The 15,968-nt window shown below is 40.4% G+C and overlaps 1 protein-coding gene across 3 annotated transcripts in view; it reads left to right on the top strand.

Moving 5' to 3' along the window:
* Window positions 1-2,475: 2,475 nt before the first annotated feature.
* The window catches only part of kcnip4 (Kv channel interacting protein 4), a 184,704-nt gene continuing 171,211 nt past the window's right edge, over window positions 2,476-15,968 (top strand). For 2 of the 3 annotated variants that reach the window (XM_034676439.1, XM_034676440.1), the window contains exon 1: window positions 2,476-2,704. Coding sequence is in view for 1 of the 3 variants with exons in the window: in XM_034676441.1 (XP_034532332.1) it covers window positions 2,644-2,704 (61 nt within the window). In the remaining 2 variants the exon portion in view is untranslated. The remainder of the gene's footprint in view (window positions 2,705-15,968) is intronic. The other variant, XM_034676441.1, reaches the window with a different exon arrangement.

Below are 15,968 nucleotides of genomic sequence, written 5' to 3'. Positions count from 1 at the left end.
ACATGAAGCATTGGGTGCCACTTTCCTTTGTATCAGCTGCATCTGATTTATGCATATTCCGGAAATAAATATGTCTAAAAATAACCTATTCATGACAGTAAAGTTCAAAGTAGCTTCTAACACACATCAAAACCATTTAAGGGAGAAGCTACTGTTTGTTAGGAAGTGTCAATAATTTCCCATTTTACCAGCTGAGTAAAAAGCCCTCCTTCTTGATGATATGTCTCAAGCTGTCTATTGTGTTTAACAAAAGTCATGGTCTGTTTTACAGTGAGATGGGAAACTTTATCCTTTGTGGTATTCTTCAGGGAGAGTTAAATAATCCCTCTTAAACTCTTCTTCACTGCTATGAAACAGATGTTGTTAAAAATGTTCTAATTTTCAAAAGAGCTGACAGTTGTCTAAGCTTGCTAAGCCGAAATCTGATTTATTCTGGCTTTATCTTTTCATTGTGGGCTTTATTGTCATCTGTTTTGGGATTGTGCCATTGTGATGAAATAAGTATCTGTGGAAAACCTCTACTTGACTTCTTCTGTCCATAAGCCGACGTATTGTTTATACTGCAGTTTGTTTGTGTGCAAGATAGAAAAGACAGAAAGGAAGAGACTGCGCTGTGTGTGTTTGTCTGCAGACTCCCATTTTAACAGGCAGCATCCCAGAGAGTTTTGACTTGCTGCAGACTTATGTAACTGTCTAAACTGTTTGTGCTGAGTAGGGAAAGGAGAGTTTTATGATAAAATTGCTGTTAAAGACCCCTCAGCCACACTTTGGGAACTACTATTTAAAAGTTTAATCAAGCCTTTGGCATGCCAAACAAACCAGACTGCAAAAGAGACACCCTGGATTCAGTTAATGTCAGTAGACTGGATTTGATGTAGGCTATGTGCAGATCTGCAGCACTAAAAATCACTTATGGACTGGGATTTGACCATCTGATAGGACATGGCAAGAATTATGTGGACACCAGGACATTATAGTCTTGTTGAGTAATGCCTACAGGGATAATACCTCTGAAGCTCCCAGATACACTGTTAGGGATGAGGACTGGCTTATGCATGCTGTAAAGGCTTCAAGTAAACACAAATGTGTTGGATGAGAACATGGTTCTGTTGAAGACAGCCAAGTTCTTCTATCCAAAACAACAAAACCGTTTCTTTCTTTGCTGACCTGAAAAGTGTGTATTAGGGTCACCTGATGATGAAGAGGGCATACTCTAAGCTGGTGTTGCACACATTCCTCCCTAAAGGACGCACTGTTTGCTTCAAAAGCAATATCACACGAGAGTGAGCGCTGTTACATTAAATATCAGTTCAAATGTGATCCTGTCATTAGCACAAGGCTGCTGGTCAAGTTCTGAAGATAATCACAGATACTACTGTAGTATAAAAAATAACGTTATTCAATTCACCTGAAGCACAGTGATACATCTAGTTTAAAGTCTCAGTGCTGTACCCAACACCAGCACCCATGGAATGCCATTTTACATCCAATTACTAAGGGATTCATAAGGCTTTTGAAAATGCTTATGGTTTAAATGCTGCTCTTGCTAGTGACTCTATAACCCACAAGAGGCACAGACAGCAGGCCCACATGGACAACAGCCATAGAACAAAAGTATTAATAATGTATGAGCACACTACTATAAAGGACAAAAAAGAGAGATAGAGAATTAAATTGTGTTTTTAATCTGTATAGTCTGACATTCCAAAGACTAACACTTTTATTTATTAAAGCTGCTGTTGGTAGGAATGCTGTAAAAAACGTTACTTTTTTTCTGCTGGGTTTGGAGAAAAGGTCATAATACCCATCGGTACTCATCGGTAAGTAGAGTAATTTGAGACTATTGCGAAATCTCTGTGTTTCCCAATGCCTTTGAATCAAGCAATGTTATTATTGCCCTCGTTCCCGTTATGACGAACCAATCATAGCTAATCTTCAATCCTCTATCCTGATTGGTTAAGGGGCGGCCCCTACTATGTTCTTTGATTGGTTATGAGTCTGGCACTATCAAGACTGCACACGTCAATCTGTGTTGGGGGGCTAAGAGGAAATCTGGTTGGGAAGGATAGTGTTGACATTCGAAGTCCCTCTCTCTGAACAGATGTTTACTCTGTGACTACCAACAGCAGCTTTAACTGATAAATCCCAATAATGTTTCTTCAGAGTCCGATGTGATGTCTCATTTTGTTTTTGCGCAAATTTAAACACAGGATGCAAAATTTTGATTCCTAATCATGTAAAACACAGGAGTAAATAGTGACGTTTTGTTTTTTGGTGCAGTAAAGTAATTGTGTCTTGACTTGTTGTTTTATCTTTCATTACCTAAATTATTCTATTCAACTTCAACCAAACAATCAGTCAATTACCATAACTTTTCCTTTTGGCCACACATTTCCAACCAAAAAACATTTTACTAATTTACAAACACTATCACGACCAGTGCCAAACAGAGCATGCGCGGCCCAGCCGAGAACCGCGTGAACTACCAGCGTTCCAGCGCGCGCTCCCTCTCTCTCAGAGCGAAACTTGGGAGTAGAGTGAGCAGCAACTGGTACCAGACGTTTACAACTCCGCGCTGACGAGCACCTGCTACACAAACAAGGCTGCTTCGTCGGAGAGAAAAGTCCACATTTGGAGGAAACTATGGACGCAAAGAGAGTGGAGACCATTTCTGCACGCGTGGACGCTGCTGTTTCTTCACCTGGTAGGACAGCGGCTGCATGTTTTGGAGTGTGCAGTGATTGTTTGGAGATGAATGAGTCTTTGCTGTTTGGTTTTGCACGGAGAAAAACGTCAAGCAAAACTCCTTGCATAGAAACTACCATTTAACGTTGCCTTGCTTCCGGGTCAAAAATATACACTTTTGCAAGCTATGAATATTTTGGAGGTTATTGGACCCATGTTTTGTTTCACTAAACAAAACATTTTTGAACGGAGTGAGAACTTTTGAAGCGGAAAACCAAAAATAAAATTTAATTTAAAAAGTTAAAATGTTATCGAAGTAACATGGTTATTAACTTACCTGAGAATATTGATTAATTGGAGGCATGTTACCTCTTAATAGTTGCACATTATTTGTTGAAAGGCAGCATTAGATTCATTCATTTTAATGGAGTTCAGCTTGAGTGTTTCTCATGCCAAAACTTGTATTGCATGCTTACATTGTGCATTTCTTAAGCTTGTGTGTCTGTTGTGACTTTTGCCTTCTCTTGAAAGTAAAATATAGTTGTGTTGTCTTGATCTTGGCGACCTGGATTAGTTTACCAAAAACAACAGCTCCAAGTTTTCTCCTTCTTTTTTTGCTGAATAATTTAACCTCCTGCAAGGTTTAGAACATTTACTAGTTTGGCCAGGTTTAAACAGTTATGTGTCAGTGAAGACAGTCTTCTGTAGCTTACGCAGTGTATACAATAAACTGCTGAATCCCATTGTGATAACTGACTGAATAAATTGGCATAAATAACATGAAAATCCAGAGTAATGGATTCAATTGCACAAATCCTTCCCTTGGTTCCCTGCTTATCAGTACTTGGCCTGCATCCAGAATAATGATCACTCCGTTATAGTCTATAGGTTTCCCCTCTGGCTCTTCACTGCCTCTGTCAGAGCCAGAAGAGCTGTTAAGTACTCATCATCCCTGGTTCAGGTTAATGTTTGTTTGCACACCTAATTGACTTCTAATTACCTTTGCTGAGGATGTGAGTCATACCTTCAAGGTTTAAAGAGATTTGAGCTGTCAAGGGGTATATTTCACATAGCCCCTTTTAGCAAATCTTCTATTCAACCATTCCCATGTATAGCCATTCCAAATGGAAAATGATGCAGTAATCAAACACTAAAATAACTACTAAAAGTTGGTAAAATGCATGCCAATGTATGAGGATATGCAGACATGTAGACAAACCTGCCAAAAGGCTGAATAATCCAGATCTTGGATCTTGGACATCTGTTACAGTGTCTGTTGTCTTTATTTCTCAGTTAAGTGATACAGCAGCACCAGGATGTAAATGATAAGGTTATTTATGCTATAATTTAAACACAAGTGCCTGCTGACCTGAATTAGCATTATTCTGAAAGGTTTTGTGTTTCACTTGTTTGCCTCTAGCACAAAGTGACTTGTAGTCTCTCCTTCTCGCTGTAACTAGTACTCCCAACCATGGTCCATGAAGGGTCATCAGTTTCTTGAGAGGATTATGTTACTCAATGTTTCTTCTTTGCCTCTTCACCCAGTGTCTTTACTCACTTCCTAAGGCCTCAATCACTCTTTACCAGTGGGTGACCACATCATTCCACCTCCCCAGGGAAATCTTAAAATGTAACGATCGCCCACGAAAAATGCTACAGCCACCCAGCCATGAGTTGATCCTCCCAGGAGCTGCTTCCTCGGTGCAGTGATTCCTTGCATCAGTGCCTTGGAGCTCTCTCAGATCACCATTGTAACTTCTGTCGGTGCCTGCCAAAGGCTCCCCCTAGACATTCCTCTCCTTTAGTACCGTCTCTCTGAGCTTCAGACATGCGATATATGAAGCGCAGGCGGCCCCGTAAGGTTTACTGTTCCGAATGAGCTGAGTTCAGCACCACGGCTAGCTCCTCCATGCTCATGCTCTCAAATAGTTAGAGAACGAGTTGTGCACATTGTGGGGTTTCTATGATGAATGTCCTGTTTCTCTTTCTTTCAATATGAATTATCATTTATAATTATGCCTCATATGGTCTATCCAAGTGCTTAACAACACTGAGTAATAAAACAAACAGTAAAGTGTTACCATGAGGCATTACCTCGTAGCTGTTGAATCAATGCTTCATTTACTCTGATTTACATTAAATCACTCAGGCTTGTGTTTGGCCTGCTACAAGCACTATATTTTCTAACTAAATGGAGTCCACTAAACCTCTGTAGGTGTGCTGTGGTATCTGGCACCAAGACGTAGCAGCAGATCCTTTAAGTCCTGGAAGTTGTGATGTTCAGCACATCCCACTACTACTCGTCTCGTCACTATCATCAATGTCTCTCTTATTCTCCTCTATCTCTCTTTCCAACCCCACCTTGGTTGAGGCAGAATACTGTCTAGAATGAGTCTGGTTCTGCTTGACAGTGTTGCAAACTCCTCAGTGAGGAAAGTAGCTATTGGCTGTCCTGAAAGTCGCTAGATGTCGCTAAATGATGTCATCACCTAATTTGTACAATCTGAATTGTAACAGACGCTGTAGGAGAGACTTGTAACGTTAAGGGAGAGACAAAAGAGGTTAAAAAACACCCTTAATATTTTTAAACTACACTTAGGAGCCTAGAAAAAATTTAAGTTAAACATTAAATTTTTCAACAGTATCATTTTCAAGGTAGTTATTGTATACAATCTACATTAACAATCTAAATGGATCAGTCAGCGGTGTCTTCGTACATGTGATACATTTGCAGTCTGGATGCTGAGGGGTGAACGCCTCCTGCTCTGAATGCAGCTAGGAGGGACTCACAGCAGCGTCCACTGCTCGTCGAGAAGAGAAAGGACCATACATACTTTCACGTCAGTCTCCAAAAGTGTCCATTTAACACACCAGAAAAAGTCGCTTGATTTGTCACTAGTCGCTTTTTTGAAAAAAGAGTCGCTAGAGTGTTCTGAAAACTCACTAAATACAGCAACAAAGTTGCTAAGTTGGCAACTCTGCTGCTCGAGGTTTCTGCCTGTTAAAAGGAAGTTTTTCCTTGCCGCTCTAACTAGCTAAATACTGCAAGGTGCAATGCCCATGGTGGATTAAGATGAGATAAGGCTGAGTCTTATCCTGTCTTGGTGTTGGGTCTATGTTAATAATTTAACATAGAGCACGGTCTAGACTAGTATGGTCTGCTATGTTTGTAAAAGTTTCTTAAGATAACGTTTGTTGTGATTTGGCACTATACAAATAAAGATCGATTGATTGATTGATGTTGAGATCAGGACTCTAGAGACCAAGTCAACACCTCCGACTTGTTGTTGTATTCCTCCATACTGTATTCTTCAATTGCTCCGCGGTACAGTTCTGATGCTCTCGTGTCCATTGTTGGTGATCTCAGTGGTGGACAGGGGTCAGCATGGGCACACTGAGATCTCACAGATTTGTAATTGACTAGAAAGTGCACAGACAGTGCTGAGTAAGCATTTGAATCTTTGAGCCCAGTGCGTTATGTACTTTGGCTTTGATGCAACCAAGTGTGATGAATGGGTTGCAGTACTTTTTTAAAAACTGTTTCAATTACCAGGACTAGAAACTGCCAATTTGTTCCTTAAGCGTTGGGTTGGTGATTTAAGTTTCAACAAGATGATGCTTGCTTTAGGAAGATGGCCCCAAAAGATAACTATTGATAATTAACAGTATACTGTATATAAGTTATATGGAAAGCCATGCATTTGTTAAGTAGAGGACAGGAAAGGAACCACAGTGTCCTACAGCTGTTTGATTTGAGTGTCCGTGGTGCTGAAAGCTGACCACATGCAGTGTATTTGTTTCCCCCGCATCTGTCAGCCAGGGGTCCAGAGATCACAGTGAAGCAGAGGGATGAAGAGGAGAAACTGCTCCAAATCTGTCACACTGCAAAACTGTGTGTGTTTGAGCTTTTCAGAGCAAAATTTGGACACCGCGCAGCTCAGGATGACTGATGTGAAAGTTTCTTTGTCTTTGCTTCTGCAAAAAGATGTCCTTTTTGTTAATTGTTATTATGACAAATGGCTTGTTCCTGAAGATTCAAAGACTAATTAAATAATTTAAAGGCATTTTAAGAAGTGAGTGCTCATATATTTTAACAAGTGACAAGACCAATTTAAAGGGTGGTGGTTTTAATTCGGAAAATTGTAGAAGTAATTGTTTAACTTGTTTGGTGGATAAACAAACAAATCTTAGTTTTGTTTTTCCTTCTATTTATAGATAGGACAGTTTGACTCATTCAGACATGGCACTTCACATTGTCGTGACGGCATACCAACTACTGTTAAGTTGGGAAAGTGAACTTTTTAGCACCAAAATCGGAGCCATGAAGATGCGTTTGTCCTCGGTAGATTTGTTTTGTAACCACCTGTGTGCGTCCACCTGTCGATAGGAAGCCAAATTCTTGATTTCATAACAAACTTGTCTTCTGGGTGTCCTCCAGCAGAGTTTGTTTTCCTTGGATCCAGCCTTTGTTTTCCCCCTTTGAGAGACTTGGTAGGGAGCATCTGCCTGCATGGACCATCTGCCTTGGGACTCCGGCCAGAGAAGAAAGAGGGAAGGAGAAATGAAGGGAAGGAAATAGGATGAGGTGAGAATGAAAGAGTCAGAGATGAAGAGGTGGAGTGGGACAGTGATGGATAAAGAGAAGGTTACTGGAAGGGGAACTCGTGGAAAGAGGGTCAAAGCCAAAAACTTTGATGTTAGCTGGAACCCAAGTCATGTGTTTGATAACTGAAGGCTAAAGGAAGTGGACCGTCTTTCATGTTTGTATTTCCACCCGCAGGCTTGTTTATGCCGCAGATTCACTCCATTTGACTTCCTCGGATAGAGTGCCAAACAGCAGATGCCATCTGAGTGGCAACATTTGGCCTCAGCTTGTGAACGTGTCTTTCTTTGTTTGTGCCAAGGTCATAATGAGGATGAAGCACATTCGCTAGGAGCCAACGGAAAACGGAAAAAGGAAACTTTGGTTATCTGATATTACTCACGTCTCTGTCAAGAAATTTAGGTTTTTCTTAAAATCATCATCCAAAACCGTCTTCTAATTATGGTTAATTGAGTGAAACTCATCCAAAACTTTCTCAGATCTGTCACATTGTATGTGAGTTAGATGATTATATGCTACAAGGCTGCAGTTCTTTATAACTTTGTGCTAACTGCGCCTCATTAACTTGTCATTTGTCATTTTATGATTGGGATTTTTGAGAGTAGGGGAGTCTCAGTGAATTACAAATGTGCTGTGAAAGATTTGGCTCTTCATCCTAAGTCTCTTAATATACATCAGTGTTTCCAACAGAATGACGGTGTACCTGTGGTGGCAACGCCAGATGGGCAAGGGCGGTGTAGAGGTGGGGGCGGTCATCTATTTAAAGTATATGAAGAAATGCATTACCCTATTCAAAGCTGGGTTGTATTTGTTTACCATTGTAATCGTGCTTTACTCTGCTTAATATTTTAGTGTTAGTTCACAAACTCCTTCTATCTGCTCGCCTTGCTTCTCTGCAGTTATCTTTCCACACACCTGCACCTGCTCTCTTGTACTATTACATCCGCATGCTGAGGATGCTCGTTAATGACGCAGCATATCAATATGATCCAAAACAAAGAGTGCAGAACAACATCCTCAGCAGCCAGCAGTAGGGTTGCAAAGGGGTGGAAAATTTCTGGAAAGTTTCTGGTAAATTTCCATAGGAAGTTAAGCTGGGGAATTTTGGAAACATTCCAAATTGGAAACTTTCCATGGGAATTATAGGAATTGAGGGTAATTTAATGGAAAGGTATCATATCCAAGCATAAATATTTGTTTTGTTATAAGCAGACATCCATCCAAAATAGAAATCCTCTGTGCAAGTGATGGAGGAATGCACAGTGCATATAGGGGCATGGCCTCAATAGCCCTGCAGTTAGCAGTGTTCTATGTGCATGTGATTGAGGAATAGCTTAGATATTCAACTGTATTTGCATGAAATCTTTTTTTTTTAAGTCAGGATTATGCTAGAATATATTTTCCCCAACTATGTTGAAGTTCCTTATAAAGAGCCAACCTTCAATTTGGTAAATTCCTGGTTTATTCCCATTTATTCCCATAAATTCCTGTTAATTCCTGTGGCAAGTTTCCAACTTCGAAAATTCCCAGAATTTTGCAACCCTAGCCAGCAGTACAAAATACTATTAAAATACTGGTGAAGACAGGTCTATTTCTTACATGAAATATCCCACTTCACACCATATAAGATGAAAAAAACAAAAGTGTCTCTGATTACATGCAGACCATGTGAGAAGAAGACACTACACAGGACACGAAAGTGAGGGGATTGTACATTAAAATATTTAGACTGTGAAAGTGATTTCGTAGAAGTCAAAATAGTTCAGCAAATGTACTTATGCTGCCTTAAATTGACTGCAGTGGCTTGCCTAAGCATGGTAGACACTTTCAATACACTGTTGTTTACTGGAATACACACAGTACTGCATCCATTCACCAGTGCTGACGACATCAGACCACAGGGTCCTCCACTGTTGTCACATTGTGTTTTAAAGTCAGAAAAAGCTAAAGTGAGTGTCCTGGTTGCACTGCTTTGGCTCATACGGTCCTCTTCACGCTACTCTCAGCTTGGATCCAAGTTTCCATTTTCTGCCACAGTTTGTGGTTAAAAATAAAAATCTGGTGACCTCTTGAACTGGTACCCACTTTCAGGATCAGCTGTTGTTGCTTGAAACTGTCCATCAGCCGAACACTGAACTTCTGTTTTCCAATGTTCTCTGAAAAAAAGAATAGAAATGGAAAGAGATTTAATAAAAAAAAGAAACAGAAAAGTTAGTGTTTTGGTAACATATTCATCCCTACATATGACTGTATATCTACTTCTATAATCAATGTGTCTTATATTGAGCAGTAAGGTAATTTGGCAGCAGACTTAATAGTTGTGACCTTGCTGCCCTGAATGTTTTTTCTCATGCAATGACTTTGTTTCTGCATTGAGACAATTAAGTAGTCTTCTGCTGCTTGCTGTGTTTACACTCTGCTCTGTACTATGTTGGCAACTTAGCATTCACACCCTATTATTGAATTCTGCTCTGATTTTGCTTGTTATCTTTTGTCTGTAGTGTTTCTTTGAGATAAGATACCATGGGACTTAAACTCATCACTATCAGTAATTAGCAATCAAAAGAGTTTATCAAACTGAAATTTCTGTCGTTCAACAATAAACTCAAACAATGAAGCACTACGTCCTCTTTGGGATTTTGGGATCAGTTACAACTTGTCATCTTCTCCACCGTGCCGCATAAAAAAAAAAGAATAAAACAGAATTATGCAAGTGCCATCACAGCATACGCCATATGTGTAGTAGTAAGAGTCTTTCCAGAGAGTCCTTGATGAAATGGTGTCAGTGCTGAACATCATACAGGCCATATGTGGAGGCAGGCCTGGCATGAGCAGCCAACTGGAGGGTCCGTCTGTCTTTCTTCTCATCCCAATGGGGGGGGCTCAAATCCTATTCTGGGCTTCAGTCTCTCCAAAAGTCTGTATCCTACAGGGCACAGCCAGGACTCAATATAGACCACATCATACTGAACATCTCTGTCATTCTAATCAGAGATTATCTCAGAAAGCATAAAGAAAGGAGCCATATGCTGGTTTGACTCAAGCATGTAGACCTGAAATAGGCTGGATATGTTTGCGTTGAATATCACTGACTGATTAGGCTTTTGTACGGTGGCTTAAGTAATTATCACTCGATGTGTAGAAATCATGGAAAGAATGCGTCTGCTGTTTGTATCTGTGGCAGCCATGCGGTGTGCAATGCTGACATCAAGTGGTTGAATAATGAAAGTGTTTCAGCAACAAGAAGAAGCTTTTTCACACACTTGATGTCTTGTTTTGAGTTAAAAGCCTGCATGCAAATGTGAAAAATTATTTCACTGGTTAATAATAATAATTATAATAATAATAATGTATTTTATTTATCACGCACTTTATATTTGGAGCAAATCTCAAAGTGATACGGGGCATAATAAAAGGGCAGTAAGAATAAAAACAGGGTTAGAAAACAAACAGTAAAATGCAGACACTTGTTAAAGACACTGTAGTTGAATAAAAACAAGTACAAGCAGTAGGGAAGGTCAGATAAAAACTATGGATATAACCAGGGAAATAAAAACTAGGGAAATGCCCTCTGAAATAGGAACGTTTTTAGTCCCTTTTTAAAAGAGTCGGTGGTCTGTGGTGCTCTCAGGTGGTCGGGGAGAGCCTTCTGGTGCGAGGGCAGTGGAGGCGGTTGGTGCTGGTGGAGCGGAGGGTTCTTGTAGTGGTTTGTGGGTGTAGCAGTTCTTTTAAGTATGTGGGGGCGTGTCCATGGATGCACTGATGTTTGAGCTGAGAAATTTTGAATTCAATCCTGTGTGAAACCAGGAGCCAGTGGAGTGAATGCAGGATGGGTGTAATATGTTCGTGTTTCCGCACTCTCATCAGGATCCTGGCTGCGCAGTTCTGGATGAACTGCAGTTTTTGAAGGCTTTTGCCAGGGATCCCGATGTTATATTGGTACACATTTACTTTAACACTGACATTATGAGACAGAGCCAAAGTACCCTATTTTACTTCTAATAGCCTCCTATCTCATATATAAAGATCAGATGTCTTTAAATACGCTGTTGTGTATAGAGAGGCGGCTGTGGCTCAGTGGTAGAATGGATTGTATTTGAATTGGAAGGTTGGTAGTTCGGTTCCCAGGTACTCTCTACATTCTCAAGTGTCCTTGTGGCTAAATTGCTCTGGTGGCTGTGCCAGCAGTGTGTTAATGGCACCAGCTAAAACTAGTGGCGCTTCTTTTGTCATTATCAAATTACCAATGGGTAAATTATTCTGTATAGTATTAGACACTACACTTTTATACGTCTTAGTTCATGATGACTATGTATTAGTTGGCCAGCAGATTTACTTCCAGAGTTACTTGTCAGCAAGTACACTTTTTAAATAACCCCTCTCTGCAAACACTTAGTATAACAGGCAGGTAACACTCCTGATCTCCTCTCTGCATTCATTATGAGCTGACAGAATAACTGCCCCTCTTTTGATGAGCTGAAAACGAGCGTATCCCCCTGAGAAAAATGAAAGTGACCTTACAACATAAACCTGCAGATAGGCTGTATTCTTTTCTATGCTTCACTGCCACAGTGACACGCATCCTTACACAGAAGGTGCCCCAAATCCCACTCGGTGCTTGTATAGTCACCGGCGCAGTGTCTCTGAACACGCTGACCGATAAAGAGCCACTGTTATCTTCAGATAGCAGGCGCTGCGGCTGAATAATTTATGGAGGCATTCCAACATATTGACTCAGAAAACGACACACAACTACACAGAGGGCAGGGGAGTGCGAAAAGGTCCGACATGTGTCTCTGGAGATGTGTGTGTGTGTGTGTGTGTGTGTGTGTGTGTGTGTGTGTGTGTGTGTGTGTGTGTGTGTGTGTGTGTGTGTGTGTGTGTGTGTGTGTGTGTGTGTGTGTGTGTGTGTGTGTGTGTGTGTGAGTTTCTCAGCCTTTGCTTTTTTGGATAGTGTGCATACATAAAGATGTGCAGTACCTTTATTTTTCTTGTGAATTTTGTGTCGAATCTGTACTACTTTTTTTCCGGGATGATTCTTTTCAGCTTCAAAAGTGGCAGCTAGTTTGTCACAGTTCATTAAACAAGTGAAAAAGGGAACAACTGACAGAAACAAGGCAAATGCAAACTGAAGCACCATCCAAGCTTTTCATTTTCATTAAATCGAGTTGCCTTCTCCCCAGAGCTTTGTCACTTACCTATTCAAAAAGTGCTGAACCCTTACTCATGCAATAATTAATATAGGTGCTTAATTAAGCATAATAATGAACAAACACTGTGATTGACACATAGTTGTATCAGCAGGATTGTTAGGAAGGTGTTCTTGCCTGGGTTTCGCTATCTTCGGTGAACCTTTTATTAGCCTTTGCAACTCAGGCTGTTGAAACTAAACCAGTTGCATTCAGGGGCTGCAGGAGTCCTGACATACAACCAAGCAACCAAAAAGTTAACTAGAAAGTGCAAGAATCTGCAGTTCCTCAAGTGGGCAGTTGAGGCGTGCTCCTAAAGCCAAATGTTCCCCATTAAGGCCTCTATCAATATTATTAAGTAATATCCAAGTGGTATCCTCTGCCGCGAGAATTGAAGCCAAGCCGGAAGTGTTAAAAACTGCAGTTCATCGAGTGTCCGCTTGAGGATTGCTCTTGGATTACCGGAAACCACATACACACAAATTCCAAAATCTTATATTTATACAGTCTATGGTATTATCACAGCAAAATTAAACAGCCTAGTACAAAATATCAAACAGTGCCAAATTTAATTTTTTGTGACAACTGTTCAGGTTTGATCCTTCCTCAATGCATCATTTTTGACTGAATTAAGGCTGAGAGTTCTACAAAACTAGGTATAATAAAGGGTGTTTCTGATACTACTGACAGGTGGGCTCATAGCCGTTTGCAATGTGACCTTCCTCAACCTTAGGTGTCTAAAGGTGTCAGTATTTCCCATATAGCCACCATCTTAAGGCTTTATTATGCCTCTTTGGAAACCAGTAGGTGACATCACTAACACACCACCCACGTTGAAAACAGCCAGTGCATTCAACCATGGCTACGTCTCATTAAAATCTTTCATCAAACTCCAAGCTAGCTATCATTTTGTAAGTGGAATATCTACAGCCAAACCGAGCAGAGGTATATCACCAGCTGCTGAATGATCCTCCTTTCTAAGTTTTGCACATTTCCATTTAATATCAATCTCTATCCAATGATCTTCAGTCTCCTTCAATGCACCAAAAACAGAGGGTGTCGGGGGGAACCTAAAGGTAAGCTGCCATTAGCCTGGTTGAAGTATCCATCTGAAACAGACAAACATATGAAACTTGCAAACATTGCAAAAATCAGTTTCATAGTGTTTGCTGAAACTCTGTGCCAGGGCTTTGGGGACTACAAGCCAGGCACATGCTAACTTCAGCTTGGTGGTAGAATGATGACAATAAGGCAGATGGAAATTGTTATTACATTTAATATCTTTCAATTAAATGTAATTTTCTTTTTTTGTATAGCTTCGTGTCAGTCAGAGTAGTGTGCATGTGTTAGCTAAACATGGGACTTATATAGGCTGATATCAGAGTGCACTGCTGATGCTTCGCATTGAATAACATCTGATTCAAGTGACTTGAGTCTGAGTTGACTACAGCCATAGAAAGTATTCTCTTCTTATAGGGTGAAGGGTTGTATAAAGAAGTGATAGACACCATTTCTTTTGTGAATCTGACACTGACCTTGGTCTGCTCATAGCCACTATAAGATTACCTATCAGATTACTTAGACAGGGTTCAGAAGGTTATTAACGATTTCAGGTCAGCGTAAGTGAATAAGTGTACAACCACTGTTCCCGCAAGGCCGTCTTTATGGAGCTCTCATGTTTCAATAAGAGAGAAAATAGATTTAGGTTATACTTATAGAAAGTGTGAGTCCACCGAGATCAGCCTACATCTTCCATCTTTAAGTACTGCAGTGCAGCTCGTTTAACCCACAGGGCTGTTTCCCTCATGCATTCTGCTAATTTTAGCCGCCACTTTGGAGGACAAGGTCACAGTTGGTGTGTGAGAAATTGAGCAGTGAAAGTCCGAGCTTGTGTGTGTGTGTTGGGAGAAGCCTAGATGGCTCTTTGCGTCTTCAGTCTAGCACTGCTGCGGCTACCAGCTGACCCGCTAACACTGAACCACAGGGTGTCTGACCACTGTGACGTGGGAGCTGGGAAGGGAAGATGGCATCGAAGCTTATTTCAAGCTGTTGCAACACAGAATAATGAGCACTGTGATTTATGGCTGTGCCTGGTGACAGCATCTTTTCCAGGATTCTGCAGAGGATGTGTAGCTGTTGTGTGTGGATGTGGTATGTTTAAAGTTTCACTGGAGGTGTGCTTGGATGAGGCAATAACTGTAAAAAGTTCTGAAATCCTAGAAAGTAGAGTTTTTGTTTTTGGAATATTTAATTTATTCATTTATTATTAACAGATTGACAGCACATACAAAATCTGTTTTCCGAATGAGACATTTGTAAACTTGATAAATAATATATTTCTACCTTCATTTATCTCAATTTAGCCGTCATTTGTACATTACGTTTCACTACAACCTCTTGCAATAGTTTCAGAATCGAGGCACCGCTCAGCTGCAACAGCCCAAATCAAGAAAACAACACTTGAGAAGTAAAGGTAATTAGTGAGTTCTACTTACGAATGTGATGAGGTATAAAAATGAAAATAAAAAAACTGAACTCAAGTAATGTTGCTCATCCTTCGCTATGGTTAATGGCTTCTGTAATGGGCTATTGCATTATCCTTTCAAGTTTTTATGGAAATGCAGCGCTTGGTTCAAATGAGCCTGTTGTCTTGAATGCATGTCTTCCATTATTGAAAACTGAGACAGCAGAGTTGTTCGCCTCCCTGAAACTTTTTCAGAATTACCCACAGCACTGTGAAGAAAATACCATAAATCACATTAGGTCTTAACGGGACGAAAGATGTGGATATGTGGAAGGCTCTGCTCGGTACAGTCGTGGTATACTGGTTTGAATTGTGGCTGCATTGAGCTACAGATGGTGGTGAATGATGCAGTTAAGAAACAAGACCACATATAGATTATAAACAAGCCTGCACTTGAAGGACATATTCAAATGATATTTAAATTAGAAAAAAAACAGATCTGTGCATCCACAGAAACATGGCTCAAATCAGGAATCCAGTCAAAAATCATTCAGGATCTTAATTATTTAACGTGCATTCTTCTTTGAAAGGGCAGTACGCAAACACACAACTTGTGGTAAAATATAAATGACATGATTATACGTTCATTTATTCAGGAAAAGGTGGTGTTCTGTTAATGTGTGGCCTCAGGCTGCTGTTGTGTCTTTGTTTATGATGAATAACGATGTGCTTTGTAAGCAAGCTTGTGTGCCAGATATATCATCTCCTAAGGACAATTCGAAGGAAATACAGTTAGTGTGACTCTTCCTCTGCTGCTGCCACAATTACCTCTTTAAATGTGCTTTCCTAAGTTTGCTGGACCAACAACAAGTTGCAAAATGTTTGCTCCTTGTCCTTCAGGTTTAGTTTGTGGAAGTTGTTTACCTGATGTGCGGTATGTTTCACTGGTGGTTGCAGGTATCCATTAGGCTGCCATTATATTCTACTTCCCTCACATATTGTCCTAACAGTTGTACAGAATAATTGC

The sequence above is a fragment of the Notolabrus celidotus genome, chromosome 23, assembly GCF_009762535.1.
Source record: "Notolabrus celidotus isolate fNotCel1 chromosome 23, fNotCel1.pri, whole genome shotgun sequence".
Classification (NCBI taxonomy): domain Eukaryota; kingdom Metazoa; phylum Chordata; class Actinopteri; order Labriformes; family Labridae; genus Notolabrus; species Notolabrus celidotus.
This window is presented reverse-complemented; position numbering and strand designations above follow the sequence as displayed.